General features: G+C 42.5%; 1 protein-coding gene across 2 annotated transcripts in view; it reads right to left on the bottom strand.

Annotated features, from left to right (window-relative positions):
- The window catches only part of OTULIN (OTU deubiquitinase with linear linkage specificity), a 301,396-nt gene that overhangs the window by 199,108 nt on the left and 85,790 nt on the right, over positions 1-16,498 (bottom strand). For both annotated transcript variants that reach the window (XM_053714574.1, XM_053714573.1), the window contains exon 5: positions 14,716-14,813. In XM_053714574.1, the coding sequence (XP_053570549.1) occupies positions 14,716-14,813 (98 nt within the window). The remainder of the gene's footprint in view (positions 1-14,715; positions 14,814-16,498) is intronic.

Genomic DNA, 16,498 nt, shown 5'->3' with positions numbered 1-16,498 from the left:
ATTTTTTTTGTTTTCATGTCCCTTTAATTTTGTATCATCTGTAAACACTGACACTTGCGTTTCAATGTTCCTTTCAAAAGCATTACTAAACAGATAAAAGAGAAGTGGGCCCATGAAGAATCCTGCAACACTTCAGTTACCACTTTTGTCTAACTAGAGAATTTTTCATTTTATTATGGACTTTCTTGTATAATATTATGTACAAAACAGTGTTAGACACTTCCTTCTTTCTTTTTGGTGTAACTATTGGTACAGTAAATGTATTTTTATTATGTATTTCTTGTTTATATGTATGAAAGTGTTAACAAAAGTGATATTTCCTTATTAAGGGGTTAAAAACACACATTTTATATATATATATATATATATATATATATATATATATATATATATATATATATATCTTAAACGTAGAAATGGCTGCAGCACTCCAATTTCTTTTAAAGATTTTTTATTACAAGCAGTGAAATACAGGCGACGTTTCGGCCTTCTGCCCTTTCTCAAGCCAAGGGCAGAAGCCCGAAACATCGCCTGAAACATGCAGCCATTTCTACGTTTGATATTATTATCTGTTTGAGGTGAGACAGAGGCTGCTTGCACCCATAAACCTAAGGTGAATTGGTGCTGGACTTTACTATATATATATATATATATATATATATATATATATATATATATGAGACAGGGATAGCAACACTTACAGTAAAAACAGCTGCATCATGATGATGATTATGAAATTTGGCATGCAAATAGATTTTGTTCAGTAGGTGTTATGTTATTTCTTTTTTTTGGGGGGGGGGGGGATGAGTAGTGGTTGCTGAGAAAAGGCAGTTTAAAGCTACCTTAGTTTGATATATTTTAAAGGCATAGTCAACACTAACATTGTTATTGTTTAAAAAGCTAGATAACGCCTTTACTACCCATTCCCCAGCTTTGCACAGCCAACATTGTTATATTAATATACTTTATAACATTTAAACTTCTAAATTTCTGCCTGTTTCTAAGCCACTACAGACAGCCTCTTGTCACATGCTTTTTTATTAGCTTTCACAACAGGAGACTGCTAGTTCATGTAGATAACATTGTGCTCACATCCGTGGAGTTATTTAAGAGTCAGCACAACACAGCACTAATTGGCTAAAATGCAATTCAATAGATAATAAATAAAAAGTCATGTGATCAGGGTTGCTGTCAGAAGATGCTTAGATACAAGGTAATCACAGAGGTAAAAAGTATATTAATATAACTGTGTTCGTTATACAAAACTGGGAAATGGGTAATTAAGGGATTATCTTTCTTTAAAAACAACAAGATTCTGGTGTATACTGTCCCTTTAAGTATATTAGTCTATATGGTGCTGTAGTCTGGAGGGCAGTCAGTACCAACATTGGTGTCAAGTGAAAAGGTTATTACGCTTTAGTTTTCACCATTAGTTTTTCTCTTCCTCTTCTAACATTTAAAGTGTGGTATGAGCGATGACCACTGGATGGCATTAAAGTACAGTTCTTTGAACATTATATAGAATGGTTTCTAGACCCGTGTTTTTTAAACTGAGGGTTGCTTAAAAAAATTCAGGGGTCCCCACAACATTTTATAATGTACTGGGCACAAGGAGACAGACTCAGGACTGGTCCTTGGTACAATGATAGGCTAAGTTGCAATTTCTAACCTTTTTTACACATTGTATGTTTTCTTATATTTATTTTATAAAGAATGTCTTTTTTTTGCCAAATTATTTTATTAAAATAATTGACTGATTTACCAAATTATAAATTGACTTCTGTTGCTAAATAATTAAACAAACAAAATATGTATGAATTAAGCTCCATTAGTAAAGGATCAATAAAGATATGTCACATATTATCAAGTGCACAATAAAAAACATAAATTATGCTTACCTGATAATTTCATTTCCATCGAGGGGAGGAGAGTCCACGGCTTCATTCATTACTATTGGGAATTAAGAACCTGGCCACCAGGAGGAGGCAAAGACACCCCAGCCAAAGGCTTAAATACCTCCCCCCACTTCCCTCATTCCCCAGTCATGCCGAGGGAACCAGGAACAGTAGGAGAGATATCAGGGTATAAATTATGCCAGAATATGATTAAATTAAGGTCCGCCCTACGGAGATACGGACGGGAGCCGTGGACTCTCCTCCCCTCGATGGAAACGAAATTATCAGGTATGCATAATTTATGTTTTCCATCTAAAGGGGAGGAGAGTCCACGGCTTCATTCATTACTATTGGGAACATATACCCAAGCGCTAGAGGACACTGAATGAAACCGGGAGGGTAAAAGGCGGACCCTAATCTGAGGGCACCACAGCCTGCAAAACCTCTCTCTCAAAAACAGCTTCCGCAGATGCAAAAACATCAAATTTGTAAAACTTTGTAAAAGTGTGTAAGGAGGACCAGTTAGCCGCCTTACAAATTTGCTACATAGAGGCCTCATTCTTGAAGGCCCAAGACGAAGCCACAGCTCTAGTTGAATGAGCAGTGATCCTCTGAGGAGACTTATGTCCCGCTGTCTCATAAGTTAAGCGAATTAAGCTCCGAAAACCAAAAAGACAAAGAAGTAGCAGAGGCCCTTTGCCCCTTGCGCTTCCCAGAATACACCACAAAAAGAGATGTAGACTGTCTGAAATCCTTAGTAGCCTTAAAATAGAACTTCAAGGCACGAACCACATCCAGGTTATGAAGTAACCTCTCCTTTGAAGAAGAAGGGTTAGGACACAAGGAAGGAACAACTATTTCCTGATTGATGCTACGGTTAGACACCACTTTGGGGAGAAACCCCAACCCAGTGCGAAGTACAGCCTTATCCGCATAAAACACCAGATAAGGAGGGTCGCTTTGCAAGGCAGCTAGTTCAAATACTCTGCATGCCGATGCAATAGCCAACAGGAAGAGAACCTTCCAGGACAAAATCTTAATGTTAATGGAATGCATAGGTTCAAACGGAACCCTCTGCAAAACCCTAAGGACTAAGTTTAAGCTCCAAGGAGGAGCCGACTGTCTAAAGACAGGCCTGATTCTAGCCAGAGCCTGAACAAAAGAGTGGATGTAAGGGAGCTCAGCGAGTCTCCTATGCACCAAAACTGATAATGCCGAAATCTGTCCCTTTAAGGAACTAGCGGCAAGACCCTTCTCCAAACCATCTTGGAGAAAGGACAGAATCCTAGATACCTTCACCTTATGCCAAGGATATCCATGCTTCTCACACCAGCACAAGTAAGTCATCCACACCTTATGGTAGATGCGACGAGTGACTGGCTTCCTTGCCTGAATTAGAGTATTAATCACACTTTCAGAAAAGCTACTCTTGGCTAAGACTAGGTGTTCAATCTCCACGCAGTCAGCCTCAGAGAATCTAGATTTCGATGTTGAAAGGGGCCCTATGACAGCAAATCCCTGAGACAGGGTAACCTCCACGGCGGAGAGGATGACATCCCCACCAGATCCGCAAACCACGTCCTCCGTGGCCATGAAGGAGCAATCAGAATGGCCGGGGCCCGCTCCTGTTTGATGCATGCTACTACGCGAGGTAGAAGTGGTAGAAAAATTTAAGCTAGGCTGAATCCCCAAGGAACCACTAAGGCATCTATCAGCTCTGCCTGGGGATCCCTGGATCTCGATCCGTATCGAGGTAGCTTGCAATGGAGTCTGGATGCCATGAGATCTATCTCCGGCGTTCCCCATCTGTGACAAATCTCAGCAAACACCTTGAGCTGAAGATACCATTCCCCTAGATGGAAGGATTGTCTGCTGAGAAAGTTCGCTTCCTAGTTGTGCACCACCTGGAATGTGAATCGCTGAGAACGAGCAGCCGTGGAACTCCGCCCACTCCAGAATCCGAGACACCTCCCTCATCGCGAGGAAGCTCCTCGTACCCCCCTGATGGTTGATGCAAGAAACCGAGGTAATGTTGTCGGTCTGGAATCTGATGAAACTGACCGACTCCAGAGAAGGCTTTGCCTTTAGAGCATTGTAAATTGCTCGTAGATCTAGGATGTTGATCGGAAGGATAGACTCCTCCCTGGACCACCTTCCTTGTGCCATTCTGGCACCCCAAACAGCTCCTCATCCTATCAGACTGGCGTCCGTGGTCACAATCTCCCAGGACGGTCTGAAGAAGGATGACCCCCATGGACAGTTGCTCCGGACAGATCCACAAAGAGAGGCTGTTCCGAGTCCAAGCATCCATGGATATGGGATGACATCTATGCTTGACACCATGAGACCTATCACCTCCATACATTGAGCCACCAACGGGCTTGTGGAGGACTGAAGGGCAAGATAGGTGGCCGCAAGTTTCCAGCGCCGCTGATCTGTGAGAAATATTTTCATGGACATAGAAGTCTATTATCATACAGAGGAACTCCACCCATTGCTGGGAACCAGGGAACTCTTTCCTGAGTTGATCTTCCAACCGTGAGATTGGAGCAGAAGAAGAAGAGCCCTCAAATGATCCTCTGCAAGGCTGAATGACGGCGCCTGAACTAGGATGTTGTCCAGGTAAGGTGCCACCGCAATGCAAGCAGCGCCCCCAGAACCTTCGTGAAGACTCTCGGGGCTATCGCCAGACCAAAGGGAAGGGCCACAAACTGGAAGTGTTGGTCCAGAAAGGCAAATCTTAGGAACCTGAAGTGGTCCCTGTTAATTGGCACATGAAGATAAGCGTCCTTCAAGTCTACAGTTGTCATGAACTGTCCCTCTTGAACTAGGGGCAGAATAGATCTGATTGTTTCCATTTTGAACGAATGAACACTCAGAAACTTGTTTAAACACTTTAGGTCCAGAATCGGGCAGGAACGTGCCCTCCTTCTTTGGAACCACAAAAAGGTTGGATTCGTACCCTAGCCACTTTCTGCTAGGGGTACAGATAAGATAACCCCGAGAGAGGCGAGATCTCTCACACACTCTAGAAAGGCCTCGCTCTTCTCTGGTCTTGAAGACAAGTTTGACAGGAGGAATCTGCCCTCCGGTGAATGGGATCTGAACCCTATCCTGTAACCCTGGGAGACAACTTCTAGAAGCCAAGGATCCTGAAGGTCCTGCAACCATGCGTCTGAGAATTGAGCTAATCTGCCCCCTACGTAATCCGGAGACCGGTCGGGGGCTGCCCCTTCATGACGATTTGGTCTCTGCAGGCTTTTTGCTCTTCTTAGACTTGTTCTAAGATTGAGCCGGCTTCCAAGATCCCTTGGACTGGTCCGCTTTCGCAATGGGTTGCTGGCGCTGGGCCTTGTCCGCACGAAAGGGACAAAAAGTAGATCCCTTAGGCTTAGCCTTCTTATCCTGCAGTAGGAAAGCTCCCTTGCCTCCCGTAACCGTGGATATGATCGAATCCAATCCTGGACCAAACAGGATCTTTCCTTGAAAAGGCAGGGACAACAGCCTTGACTTAGAGGTCATGTCCGCAGACCAAGATTTTAGCCACTGAGCCCTGCGCGCTAAAACAGAAAAACCTGACACCTTATCATTCAGGCGAATAATTTGCATATTGGCATCACAGATGAAAGAATTGGCGACCTTCAGCGCCTTAATCTTCTCCTATATCTCGTCAATAGACGTCTCCTCCTCGACCATTTCACACAGGGATTCACATCAATATGTCGCGGCTCCAGCGACCGCCGCTGCCGGCTAAAAAACATAATTTATGCTTACCTGATAAATTTATTTCTCTTGTAGTGTAGTCAGTCCATGGGTCATCCATTACTTATTGAATATATCTCTTCCTAACAGGAAGCTGCAAGAGGATCACCCAAACAGAGCTGATATATAGCTCCTCCCCTCACATGTCATATTCAGTCATTCGACCAAAACCAGACGAGAAAGGAGAAACCATAGGGTGCAGTGGTGACTGGAGTTTAATTAAAATTTAGATCTGCCTTAAAGACAGGGCGGGCCGTGGACTGACTACACTACAAGAGAAATAAATTTATCAGGTAAGCATAAATTATGTTTTCTCTTGTTAAGTGTAGTCAGTCCACGGGTCATCCATTACTTATGGAATACCAATACCAAAGCTAAAGTACACGGATGAAGGGAGGGACAAGGCAGGAACATTAAACAGAAGGAACCACTGCCTGAAGTACCTTTCTCCCAAAAATAGCCTCCGAAGAAGCAAAAGTGTCAAATTTGTAAAATTTTGAAAAAGTGTGAAGTGAAGACCAAGTTGCAGCCTTGCAAATCTGTTCAACAGAGGCCTCATTTTTAAAGGCCCAGGTGGAAGCCACAGCTCTAGTAGAATGAGCTGTAATCCTTTCAGGAGGCTGCTGTCCAGCAGTCTCATAGGCTAAACGTATTATGTTACGAAGCCAAAAAGAGAGAGAGGTAGCCGAAGCCTTTTGACCTCTTCTCTGTCCAGAGTAAACGACAAACAGGGAAGAAGTTTGACGAAAATTTTTAGTTGCCTGCAAATAGAACTTCAGGGCACGGACTACGTCCAGATTATGCAAGAGACGTTCCTTCTTTGAAGAAGGGTTAGGACACAGTGATGGAACAACAATCTCTTGATTGATATTCCTGTTAGTAACTACCTTAGGTAAGAACCCAGGTTTAGTACGCAGAACTACCTTGTCTGAATGAAAAATCAGATAAGGAGAATCACAATGTAAGGCAGATAACTCAGAGACTCTTCGAGCCGAGGAAATAGCCATCAAAAACAGAACCTTCCAGGATAACAGCTTGATATCAATGGAATGAAGGGGTTCAAACGGAACGCCTTGAAGAACGTTAAGAACTAAGTTTAAGCTCCACGGCGGAGCAACAGTCTTAAACACAGGCTTAATCCTAGCTAAAGCCTGACAAAAAGCCTGAACGTCTGGAACTTCAGCCAGACGTTTGTGTAGAAGAATAGACAGAGCAGAAATCTGTCCCTTTAACGAACTAGCAGATAAGCCCTTTTCTAAACCCTCTTGTAGAAAGGACAATATCCTAGGAATCCTAACCTTACTCCATGAGTAACACTTGGATTCGCACCAATATAAATATTTACGCCATATCTTATGGTAAATTTTTCTGGTAACAGGCTTCCTAGCCTGTATTAAGGTATCAATAACCGACTCCGAGAAGCCACGCTTTGATAGAATCAAGCGTTCAATCTCCATGCAGTCAGCCTCAGAGAAATTAGATTTGGATGGTTGAAAGGACCCTGAATTAGAAGGTCCTGTCTCAGAGGCAGAGACCACGTGGACAGGACGACATGTCCACTAGGTCTGCATACCAGGTCCTGCGTGGCCACGCAGGCGCTATCAGAATCAGCGAAGCTCTCTCCTGTTTGATCTTGGCAATCAAACGAGGAAGCATCGGAAATGGTGGAAACACATTGTCATAGCATCTATCAGCACCGCTCCCGGGTCCCTGGACCTGGATCCGTAATAAGGAAGCTTGGCGTTCTGGCGAGACGCCATGAGATCCAGATCTGGTTTGCCCCAACGATGAATCAGTTGAGCAAAGACCTCCGGATGAAGTTCCCACTCCCCCGGATGAAAAGTCTGGCGACTTAGAAAATCCGCCTCCCAGTTCTCCACGCCTGGGATGTAAATCGCTGACAGGTGGCAAGAGTGAAACTCTGCCCAGCGAATTATCTTTGAGACTTCCAACATCGCTAGGGAACTTCTGGTTCCCCCTTGATGGTTGATGTAAGCCACAGTCGTGATGTTGTCCGACTGAAATCTGATGAACCTCAGAGTTGCTAACTGAGGCCAAGCTAGGAGAGCATTGAATATTGCTCTTAATTCCAGAATATTTATTGGGAGGAGTTTCTCCTCCTGAGTCCATAATCCCTGAGCCTTCAGGGAGTTCCAGACTGCGCCCCAGCCTAGAAGACTGGTGTCTGTTGTTACAATCGTCCAATCTGGCCTGCGAAAGGTCATCCCCTTGGACAGATGTGGCCGAGAAAGCCACCATAGAAGAGAATCTCTGGTCTCTTGATCCAGATTTAGTAGGGGGGACAAATCTGAGTAATCCCCGTTCCACTGACTTAGCATGCACAATTGCAGCGGTCTGAGATGCAGGCGCGCAAATGGTACTATGTCCATTGCCGCTACCATTAAGCCGATTACTTCCATGCACTGAGCTACTGACGGGTGTGGAATGGAATGAAGGACACGGCAAGCATTTAGAAGTTTTGATAACCTGGCCTCTGTCAGGTAAATTTTCATCTCTACAGAATCTATAAGAGTCCCTAGAAAGGGAACCCTTGTAAGTGGTAATAGAGAACTCTTTTCCATGTTCACCTTCCACCCATGCGACCTCAGAAATGCCAGAACTATCTCTGTATGAGATTTGGCAGTTTGAAAACTTGACACTTGTATCAGAATGTCATCTAGGTACGGAGTCACCGCTATGCCTCGCGGTCTTAGTACCGCCAGAAGTGAGCCCAGAACTTTTGTAAAGATTCTTGGAGCCGTAGCTAATCCGAAGGGAAGAGCTACAAACTGGTAATGCCTGTCTAGGAAAGCAAATCTTAGGTACCGATAATGATCCTTGTGAATCGGTATGTGAAGGTAGGCATCCTTTAAGTCCACTGTGGTCATGTACTGACCCTCTTGGATCATGGGAAGGATGGTTCGAATAGTTTCCATTTTGAATGATGGAACTCTTAGGAATTTGTTTAGGATTTTTAAGTCCAAGATTGGTCTGAAGGTTCCCTCTTTCTTGGGAACCACAAATAGATTTGAATAGAATCCTTGCCCGTGTTCCGTCCGCGGAACTGGGTGGATCACCCCCATTAGTAAGAGGTCTTGTACACAGCGTAGAAACACCTCTTTCTTTATTTGGTTTGCTGATAACCTTGAAAGATGAAATCTCCCTCGTGGAGGAGAAGTTTTGAAGTCCAGGAGATATCCCTGAGATATGATCTCCAACGCCCAGGGGTCCTGGACATCTCTTGCCCAAGCCTGGGCGAAGAGAGAAAGTCTGCCCCCCACTAGATCCTTTTCCGGATAGGGGGCCCTCTCTTCATGCTGTCTTAGGGGCAGCAGCAGGTTTCTTGGCCTGCTTGCCCTTGTTCAAGGACTGGTTAACTTCCCAGCCCTGCCTGTAATGAGCAACAGCTCCTTCCTGTTTTGGAGCGGAGGAAGTTGATGCTGCTCCTGCCTTGAAGTTACGAAAGGAATGAAAATTAGACTGTTTGGCCTTTGATTTGGCCCTGTCCTGAGGTAGAGCATGGCCCTTACCTCCCGTAATGTCAGCTATAATTTCTTTCAAGCCGGGCCCGAATAAGGTCTGCCCTTTGAAAGGAATATTAAGCAATTTAGATTTAGAAGTCACGTCAGCTGACCAGGATTTAAGCCATAGCGCTCTGCGCGCTTGGATGGCGAATCCGGAGTTCTTAGCCGTAAGTTTGGTTAAATGTACGACGGCATCAGAAACAAATGCGTTAGCTAGCTTAAGTGCTTTAAGCTTGTTCATAATTTCATCCAATGGAGCTGTGCGAATGGCCTCTACCAGAGACTCAAACCAGAATGCCGCCGCAGCAGTGACAGGCGCAATGCATGCAAGGAGCTGTAAGATAAAACCTTGTTGAACAAACATTTTCTTAAGGTAACCCTCTAATTTCTTATCCATTGGATCTGAAAAGGCACAACTATCCTCCACCGGGATAGTGGTACGCTTAGCTAAAGTAGAAACTGCTCCCTCCACCTTAGGGACCGTCTGCCATAAGTCTCGTGTGGTGGCGTCTATAGGAAACATTTTCCTAAATATGGGAGGAGGGGAAAAAGGCACACCAGGTCTATCCCACTCCTTGCTAATAATCTCTGTAAGCCTTTTAGGTATAGGAAACACGTCAGTACACACTGGTACCGCATAGTATCTATCCAACCTACATAATTTTTCTGGAATTGCAACCGTGTTACAATCATTCAGAGCCGCTAATACCTCCCCTAGCAATATGCGGAGGTTCTCAAGCTTAAATTTTAAATTAGAAATCTCTGAATCCAGTCTCCCTGGATCAGATCCGTCACCCACAGAATGAAGCTCTCCGTCTTCATGTTCTGCAAACTGTGACGCAGTATCTGACATGGCTCTCACCTCATCCGCGCGCTCTGTCCTTAACCCAGAGCTATCGCGCTTGCCTCTTAATTCTGGCAATTTAGATAATACTTCTGTCATAACAGTAGCCATGTCTTGCAAAGTGATTTGTAAGGGCCTCCCTGATGTACTTGGCGCCACAAAATCACGCACCTCCTGAGCGGGAGGCGAAGGTACTGACACGTGAGGAGAGTTAGTCGGCATAACTTCCCCCTCGTTGTCTGGTGATAATTTCTTTACATGTAAAGATTGACTTTTATTTAAAGTAACATCAATGCAATTAGTACACAAATTTCTATTGGGCTCCACATTGGCCTTTAAACATAGTAAACAAAGAGATTCATCTGTGTCAGACATGTTTAAACAGACTAGCAATGAGACTAGCAAGCTTGGAAATACTTTTCTAAATAAATTTACAAGCAATATAAAAAACGCTACTGTGCGTTTAAGAAGCACAAAAAGCTGTCACAGTTGAAATAACAATGAACCAAAATAGTTATAGCAACCAATTTTTCACAGTAAATGTATTAAGTTAGCAAAGGATTGCACCCACCAGCAAATGGATGATTAACCCCTTAATACCCAAAAACGGATAACAATTTAATAATTAACGTTTTTATCACAGTCAAAACACACTGTCACAGGTCTGCTGTGACTGATTACCTCCCTCAAAATGAATTTTGAAGACCCCTGAGCTCTCTAGAGACGATCTGGATCATGGAGGATGAAGTAGACAGATTGTGACTGAATTTTTACTACGCAAAAAAGCGCTAAAATAGTCCCCTCCCACTCATATTACAACAGTGGGGAAGCTCAGATAACTGTTTCTATGCAGAAAACAAAGATGGCCATGTGGTAAAAATCATGCCCCAATAAGTTTTATCACCAAGTACCTCACAAAAAACGATTAACATGCCAGTAAACGTTTTAAACATACATTTGAAAAGTTATGAAGTGTTATTAATAAGCCTGCTACCAGTCGCTTTTACTGCAGTTAAGGCTCATACATTATTTCAGTATTAACAGTATTTTCAGAGTCAATTCCATTCCTTAGAAAAATACATTCAGTGTACACACACTCATCAGCCTAATACCAGTCGCTATCACTGCATTTAAGGCTGAACTTACGTTACATTGGTATCAGCAGTATTTTCTCAGTCAATTCCATTCCTCAGAAAAATAATTTACTGCACATACCTCGTTTGCAGGGGGGCCCTGCATGCTATTCCCCTTTTCTGAAGTTACCTCACTCCTCAGATGAGAACAGCCAGTGGATCTTAGTTACGTCTGCTAAGATCATAGAAAACGCAGGCAGATTCTTCTTCTAATGCTGCCTGAGAACAAACAGCACACTCCGGTGCCATTTAAAATAACAAACTTTTGATTGAAGAAATAAACTAAGTTAAAAAACACCACAGACCTCTCACAGCGACCTATCTTTAGTTAGGCTGCAAGAGAATGACTGAATATGACATGTGAGGGGAGGAGCTATATAGTAGCTCTGCTTGGGTGATCCTCTTGCAGCTTCCTGTTAGGAAGAGATATATTCAATAAGTAATGGATGACCCGTGGACTGACTACACTTAACAAGAGAAAATAAAATCTGTGTGCTGAAACATCTTTCTCAACATGTTTTCCAGCTTTTTATCCATGGGCTCTTTAAACGACGAACTATCCTCGAGGGCAATGGTCGCCCGCTTCGCGAGCATAGAGATAGCCCCATCCACCTTAAGGAACAGGGAACAGTTTCTTAAAGGAATAAGAAGGGGAAAAGGAAGAACCTAATCACTCCCATTTGTTCTTAAAGTGATGGTAAATAATCACAGTTTCAAACATGCGGTCCTACAGTAAATCAAAATGGACTTTCATTCATCAAAATCTCTTAATACGCTAGTTTTTTATTAATATTTACTTTTATAATCCTCCAATTGACCCTCCATTCCTCCACCCGTAGAAACGCCGCCATTGATTTTGAAAGTCACGTTTTTTTAACGTGCAATCAAAATTCAGGCCAGTCGGCGACTGTAAAAAACCAAACACGCCCCACATTTGCAAAGCACATGCGCTACATGTTAGATGGCAGTCAGATAGACGGAACGCATGCCCAAATCTAACCATGTAGACAGAGATGCTCATATGATGACGTAGAGAGCGGGTGGATCCGCTCTCTACTTGGATCATGAACAAACCAGGAAGAAATGCCGGGGGCGGAGCTAACATTGTTAAAACTCGGTAATTAAAATCTAAATTTATAAACATACCTTTTACATAATAATAAAAAAAACATAGCGATTTAGGTGCTACAGACACAAGGAATACACTGGTAATTCCAAATTGCACTAAATTTACCATCACTTTAATAATATTAGTCATCTTAACGGGAACCGGGAAAGACTGAGGTACTACCCTGTCCTCGTATACCTTGTCAAGCTTAGGAATCGCAGGTTCCTCCGGTATCTTAGGTTCCGAAACCTCCAGAGTAGCAAGCACCTGCCATAGAAGAAAGCGCAAAATCTCCATCCTAAACCTATAACCAGGCTCCTCTGCTGCCGGAGGTTTAGATGACACGGACTCCGATCCAGAAGGGGCCCCCTCCGAAAAGTCGGAGTGGGCCTCGTCCTCGTATAGAGCCTCTGGATCTTCCATCGGTAAGGACAACCTCTGGGCCGGGCCGCTATGATAAACCCTACGCTTGCGCTTAGCAGAACGTGGTAAGGCATGGATCACTTTCGAAACCGCCGATTCCAGTTGGTCCGCAAAGTCTGATGGCCAACAAATCTCTCCCGAAGGAGTAATGGTTGGACCCCGGGGCGCTGCATGTGCAATCGGAGATGAATGTAGGGAACGCACCTGTGGGCGGCTCAGTACTACTAGACATCCGATTACATTTAGATGTTGTAACTTTATCAAGGCATGTGGAACATAGTTGAGCAGGCTGATCTACCAGAACCTCCTCACAATAAACACAGGAATGAGACTTTGTTAAGGAGGGAGAACCCTCTAACGTGTCAGAGTCCTCCATCGCTTGCGCTTATAGGGAGACTAACTTATTTTACAAAAGGCACCTTTATACCACCAAAGGCCGGGGCACTCACTTTCCATGAAAGCATAATGAGGTAGCCTCAGGAATCTACATGTGTATTGAGCATATGGCAGAAGTGTTTGCAATAAAATTTGTAATGATATAGTGCTTAAGAAGAGCACATTACAAAGTCTAAGTGATTTTTTACAGGCAGCCAAGGGGATAAAATCATTGCAATATTTGTGCTTATTTTTTTTTAAAAGTTCGCATTAATGTGCGCACATATTACAAGTTAAAAGTAAAAAAAACCACAACTTTGTGTTTGCTTCCTCAAGCTCAAAAGGGCAAAAAGCGCAATTGTGATCGTATAATCGCAATTCACCATAGACTTTAATACAGCCTCGTTTTCATGACAAAAAACTAACAGCCACAGCTCGCGCAAACCCACAACAACATATTAATAAATATGTACATAAATATATATGTATATATTTATATGTTTTGAAGTACATATATACACAAATACATAAATATAAATGTACATATACATATATATTTATAGACATACAAATAAGAATAAATGTGTTTCAATGAATCCCTATGTAAAAGCACTTTTGACCCGTTTTTTTTTTTTTTTTACATCTGACATCTTGTAACTTTGAGCCCTAATAACTTTTTTGTGCAGTATTTTTTAATAACAATTTATATCGATGTTAAAGGGACATAAAACCCAAAGAATTTCCTTCATGATTCAGATAGAACATATAATTTGAAACAACTTTCCAATTTACTTCTATTATCAAATTGCCTTTGTTTTCTTTGTATCCTTTGTTGAAAAGCAGGGAGGTAAGATCAGGAGAGCGCATGTGTCTGCATTACTATATGGCAGCAGTTTTGCAATGATCTTATACCTGAGCAAGAGCACTAGATGGAAGCACTATTTCCTGTCATGTAGTGCTCCAGACGTGTGCACGCCACCTATCTAGATATCTCTTCAAAAAAGAATAGCAAGAGAATGAAGCAAATTTGATAATAGAAGTAAATTGGAAACTTTTTACAAATTGTATTTTCTATACGAATCATTAAAGCAAAATTGTAGGTTTGTATGTCCCTTTAATATGAGTGTTACTGTACTGCTACGTGTATTTTTTATGTGTTTTGTGACACTTTTTGTCACTTAACCAGAGGTCTGAGGTTCTGGTGTTTACTTGTGAGTAAAATGTGATTGTGCTCTCGCGTTCGCATTTACTTCCAGCTTGTAATATCAAGGATATTTATTGTGCGCCTAAAAATGGGGATTTTTGCCCTAACGCAAACGCATGGAGATTTGCGCTCCAGCTATAATCTTGCCCATAGCTAGAGTTTTAGGAATAGGCTATTTTGTGACCCCCACCTACCATCCTTTCTTAGTAACCTGATGGTCATCCAGTATTTATGTGGAGCACAGCTGCCAGCCCAATTTGCTCACCAGCTGTCTTCTCATCTGGAGTGGCAAAAAGAGCACAACTTTGCAAAGGTTAAAAATAAATTTGTTTAATAACCATTTAACCCTTTCTATTTCAGGTACTTTATATGAAATACCGGTAATAAGTCTTTTCATGGTCATATGAATCAACTTCCATTTGTATAAATGATTTATATGTAACATACCTCTTTCATTATTTTTGCTACAGTAGTTTTCCCTCTCCATTCCTTCTGACTATATTCCATGATATCCATCTCTGGTCCCACTCCTAATTTCTGAATACCTATAAACAAAGTAACGAGGGCATAAATATAATGTGTTACAATAGCACAAAGATATTAACATGGAAAAGGCTACAAGGTGCATTATTGGTACAGATCAATACTTCATGACTGAAAGTCTCCATTATTTGTTTCACAAACGCTAGGATTTACCATCACTTTAAGACTGTGTATAAAATTGCATATTGTGTGTCACTAAAATATTTTAGACAGCGTATGCTCAAAGAAAGATGCTGTGAATAATAAAGTTACATTTTTATCCTTAGCCCTAAATCTCTGTGACAGCATTTTACTGAGATCCCAAAGTGTCTTCACTCTGAGTGAACATCAATGAGGGCATCAAATTACTTACGCCTAGATTATGAGTTTTGAGCGCTATAGGGAAATTAACAAACGCAACAAAAGTGGCATTTATTAATCCCCTATAGCGCTGCCATTACAAGTTTTACAAAACCTGGCTTGTGCGGGCAATATGGTGTTTTTAAGCTCCATACCGCACCAAAAACAAACGCTGTTCTGACATGCTCATTCATGCTTTCCCAATAGACATCAATGGGGAGAGCGGGTCAGAAAAAAGTCCTGCGACCGCGAAAAGAAAAGTTCCGTAACGCAGCCGCATTAATGTCTATGGGGAAAAAAAAGTAACATTTAAACCTAACACCCTAACATAAACCCTACATCTATACACCCCTAATCTGCCCCCCACCGACATCGCCGGCACCTACATAATGTTATTAACCCCTAATCTGCCGCTCCCGATATCGCTGCCACCTAAATAAAAAGTTATTAACCCCTAATCTGCCGCTCCTGATATCGCTGCCACTATACTAAAGTTATTAACCCCTATTCCGCCGCACCCCTACATCGCTGCCACTATATGAACATTATTAACCCCTATTCCGCAGCTCCCCGATATCACAACTAAAAGTTATTAACCCCTAAACCTCTGGCCTCCCACATCACTACCACTAAATAAACCTATTAACCCCTAAACAGCTAGCCCCCCACATCGCAACAACCTAAATTAAACTATTAACACCTACACCTACCCCTAAACCTAACCCGAAATTTAACATAATTAAAATAGAGCTAAATTATATTTACAATTATTTACTAAATAATTCCTATTTAAAACTACTTACCTAATAGTTATATTGTAGCTAGCTTAGGTTCTATTTTTATTTCACAGGTAGACTGATTTGAACAGCCAATAGGATTTTAGCAGCTCTCATTCTATTGGCTGATTCAAATTTTTCAGCCAACAGGAATGCAAGGGACACCATCTTGAATCGCGTACCTTGCATTGAAGATTCAGGCTACGACGGCGACCATATGAAGACGATGCTCCGCGCCGGATGTCTTCAGGATGGACCCGCTCCACGCCGCGGGGATCAAGATAGAAGATGCCGTCTGGATGAAGATTGAAGAGGCCGCTCGGATGAAGACTTCTCTTTGCTTGGATGAGGACTTCGCCGCCGGGATGAAGATTGAAGAGGCCACCTGGATGAAGACTTCTCGCCGCCTGGATGAGGACTTCTCTGCCGGGATGAAGAGCGTTCAAGCGGGACTTCAAAAACTGTAAGTGGATCGTCGGGGGTTAGTGTTAGGTTTTTTTTAAGGGTTTTTTGGTAGGATTTTATTTTTAGATTTGGGCAGCAAAAGAGTGGGCAATGGGTAGCTTAGGTTT

This window comes from Bombina bombina, chromosome 5 (assembly GCF_027579735.1).
Source record: "Bombina bombina isolate aBomBom1 chromosome 5, aBomBom1.pri, whole genome shotgun sequence".
Lineage (NCBI taxonomy): Eukaryota > Metazoa > Chordata > Amphibia > Anura > Bombinatoridae > Bombina > Bombina bombina.
The sequence above is the reverse complement of the archived record's forward strand: the minus strand, read 5'-3'. Positions and strand labels throughout refer to the sequence as shown.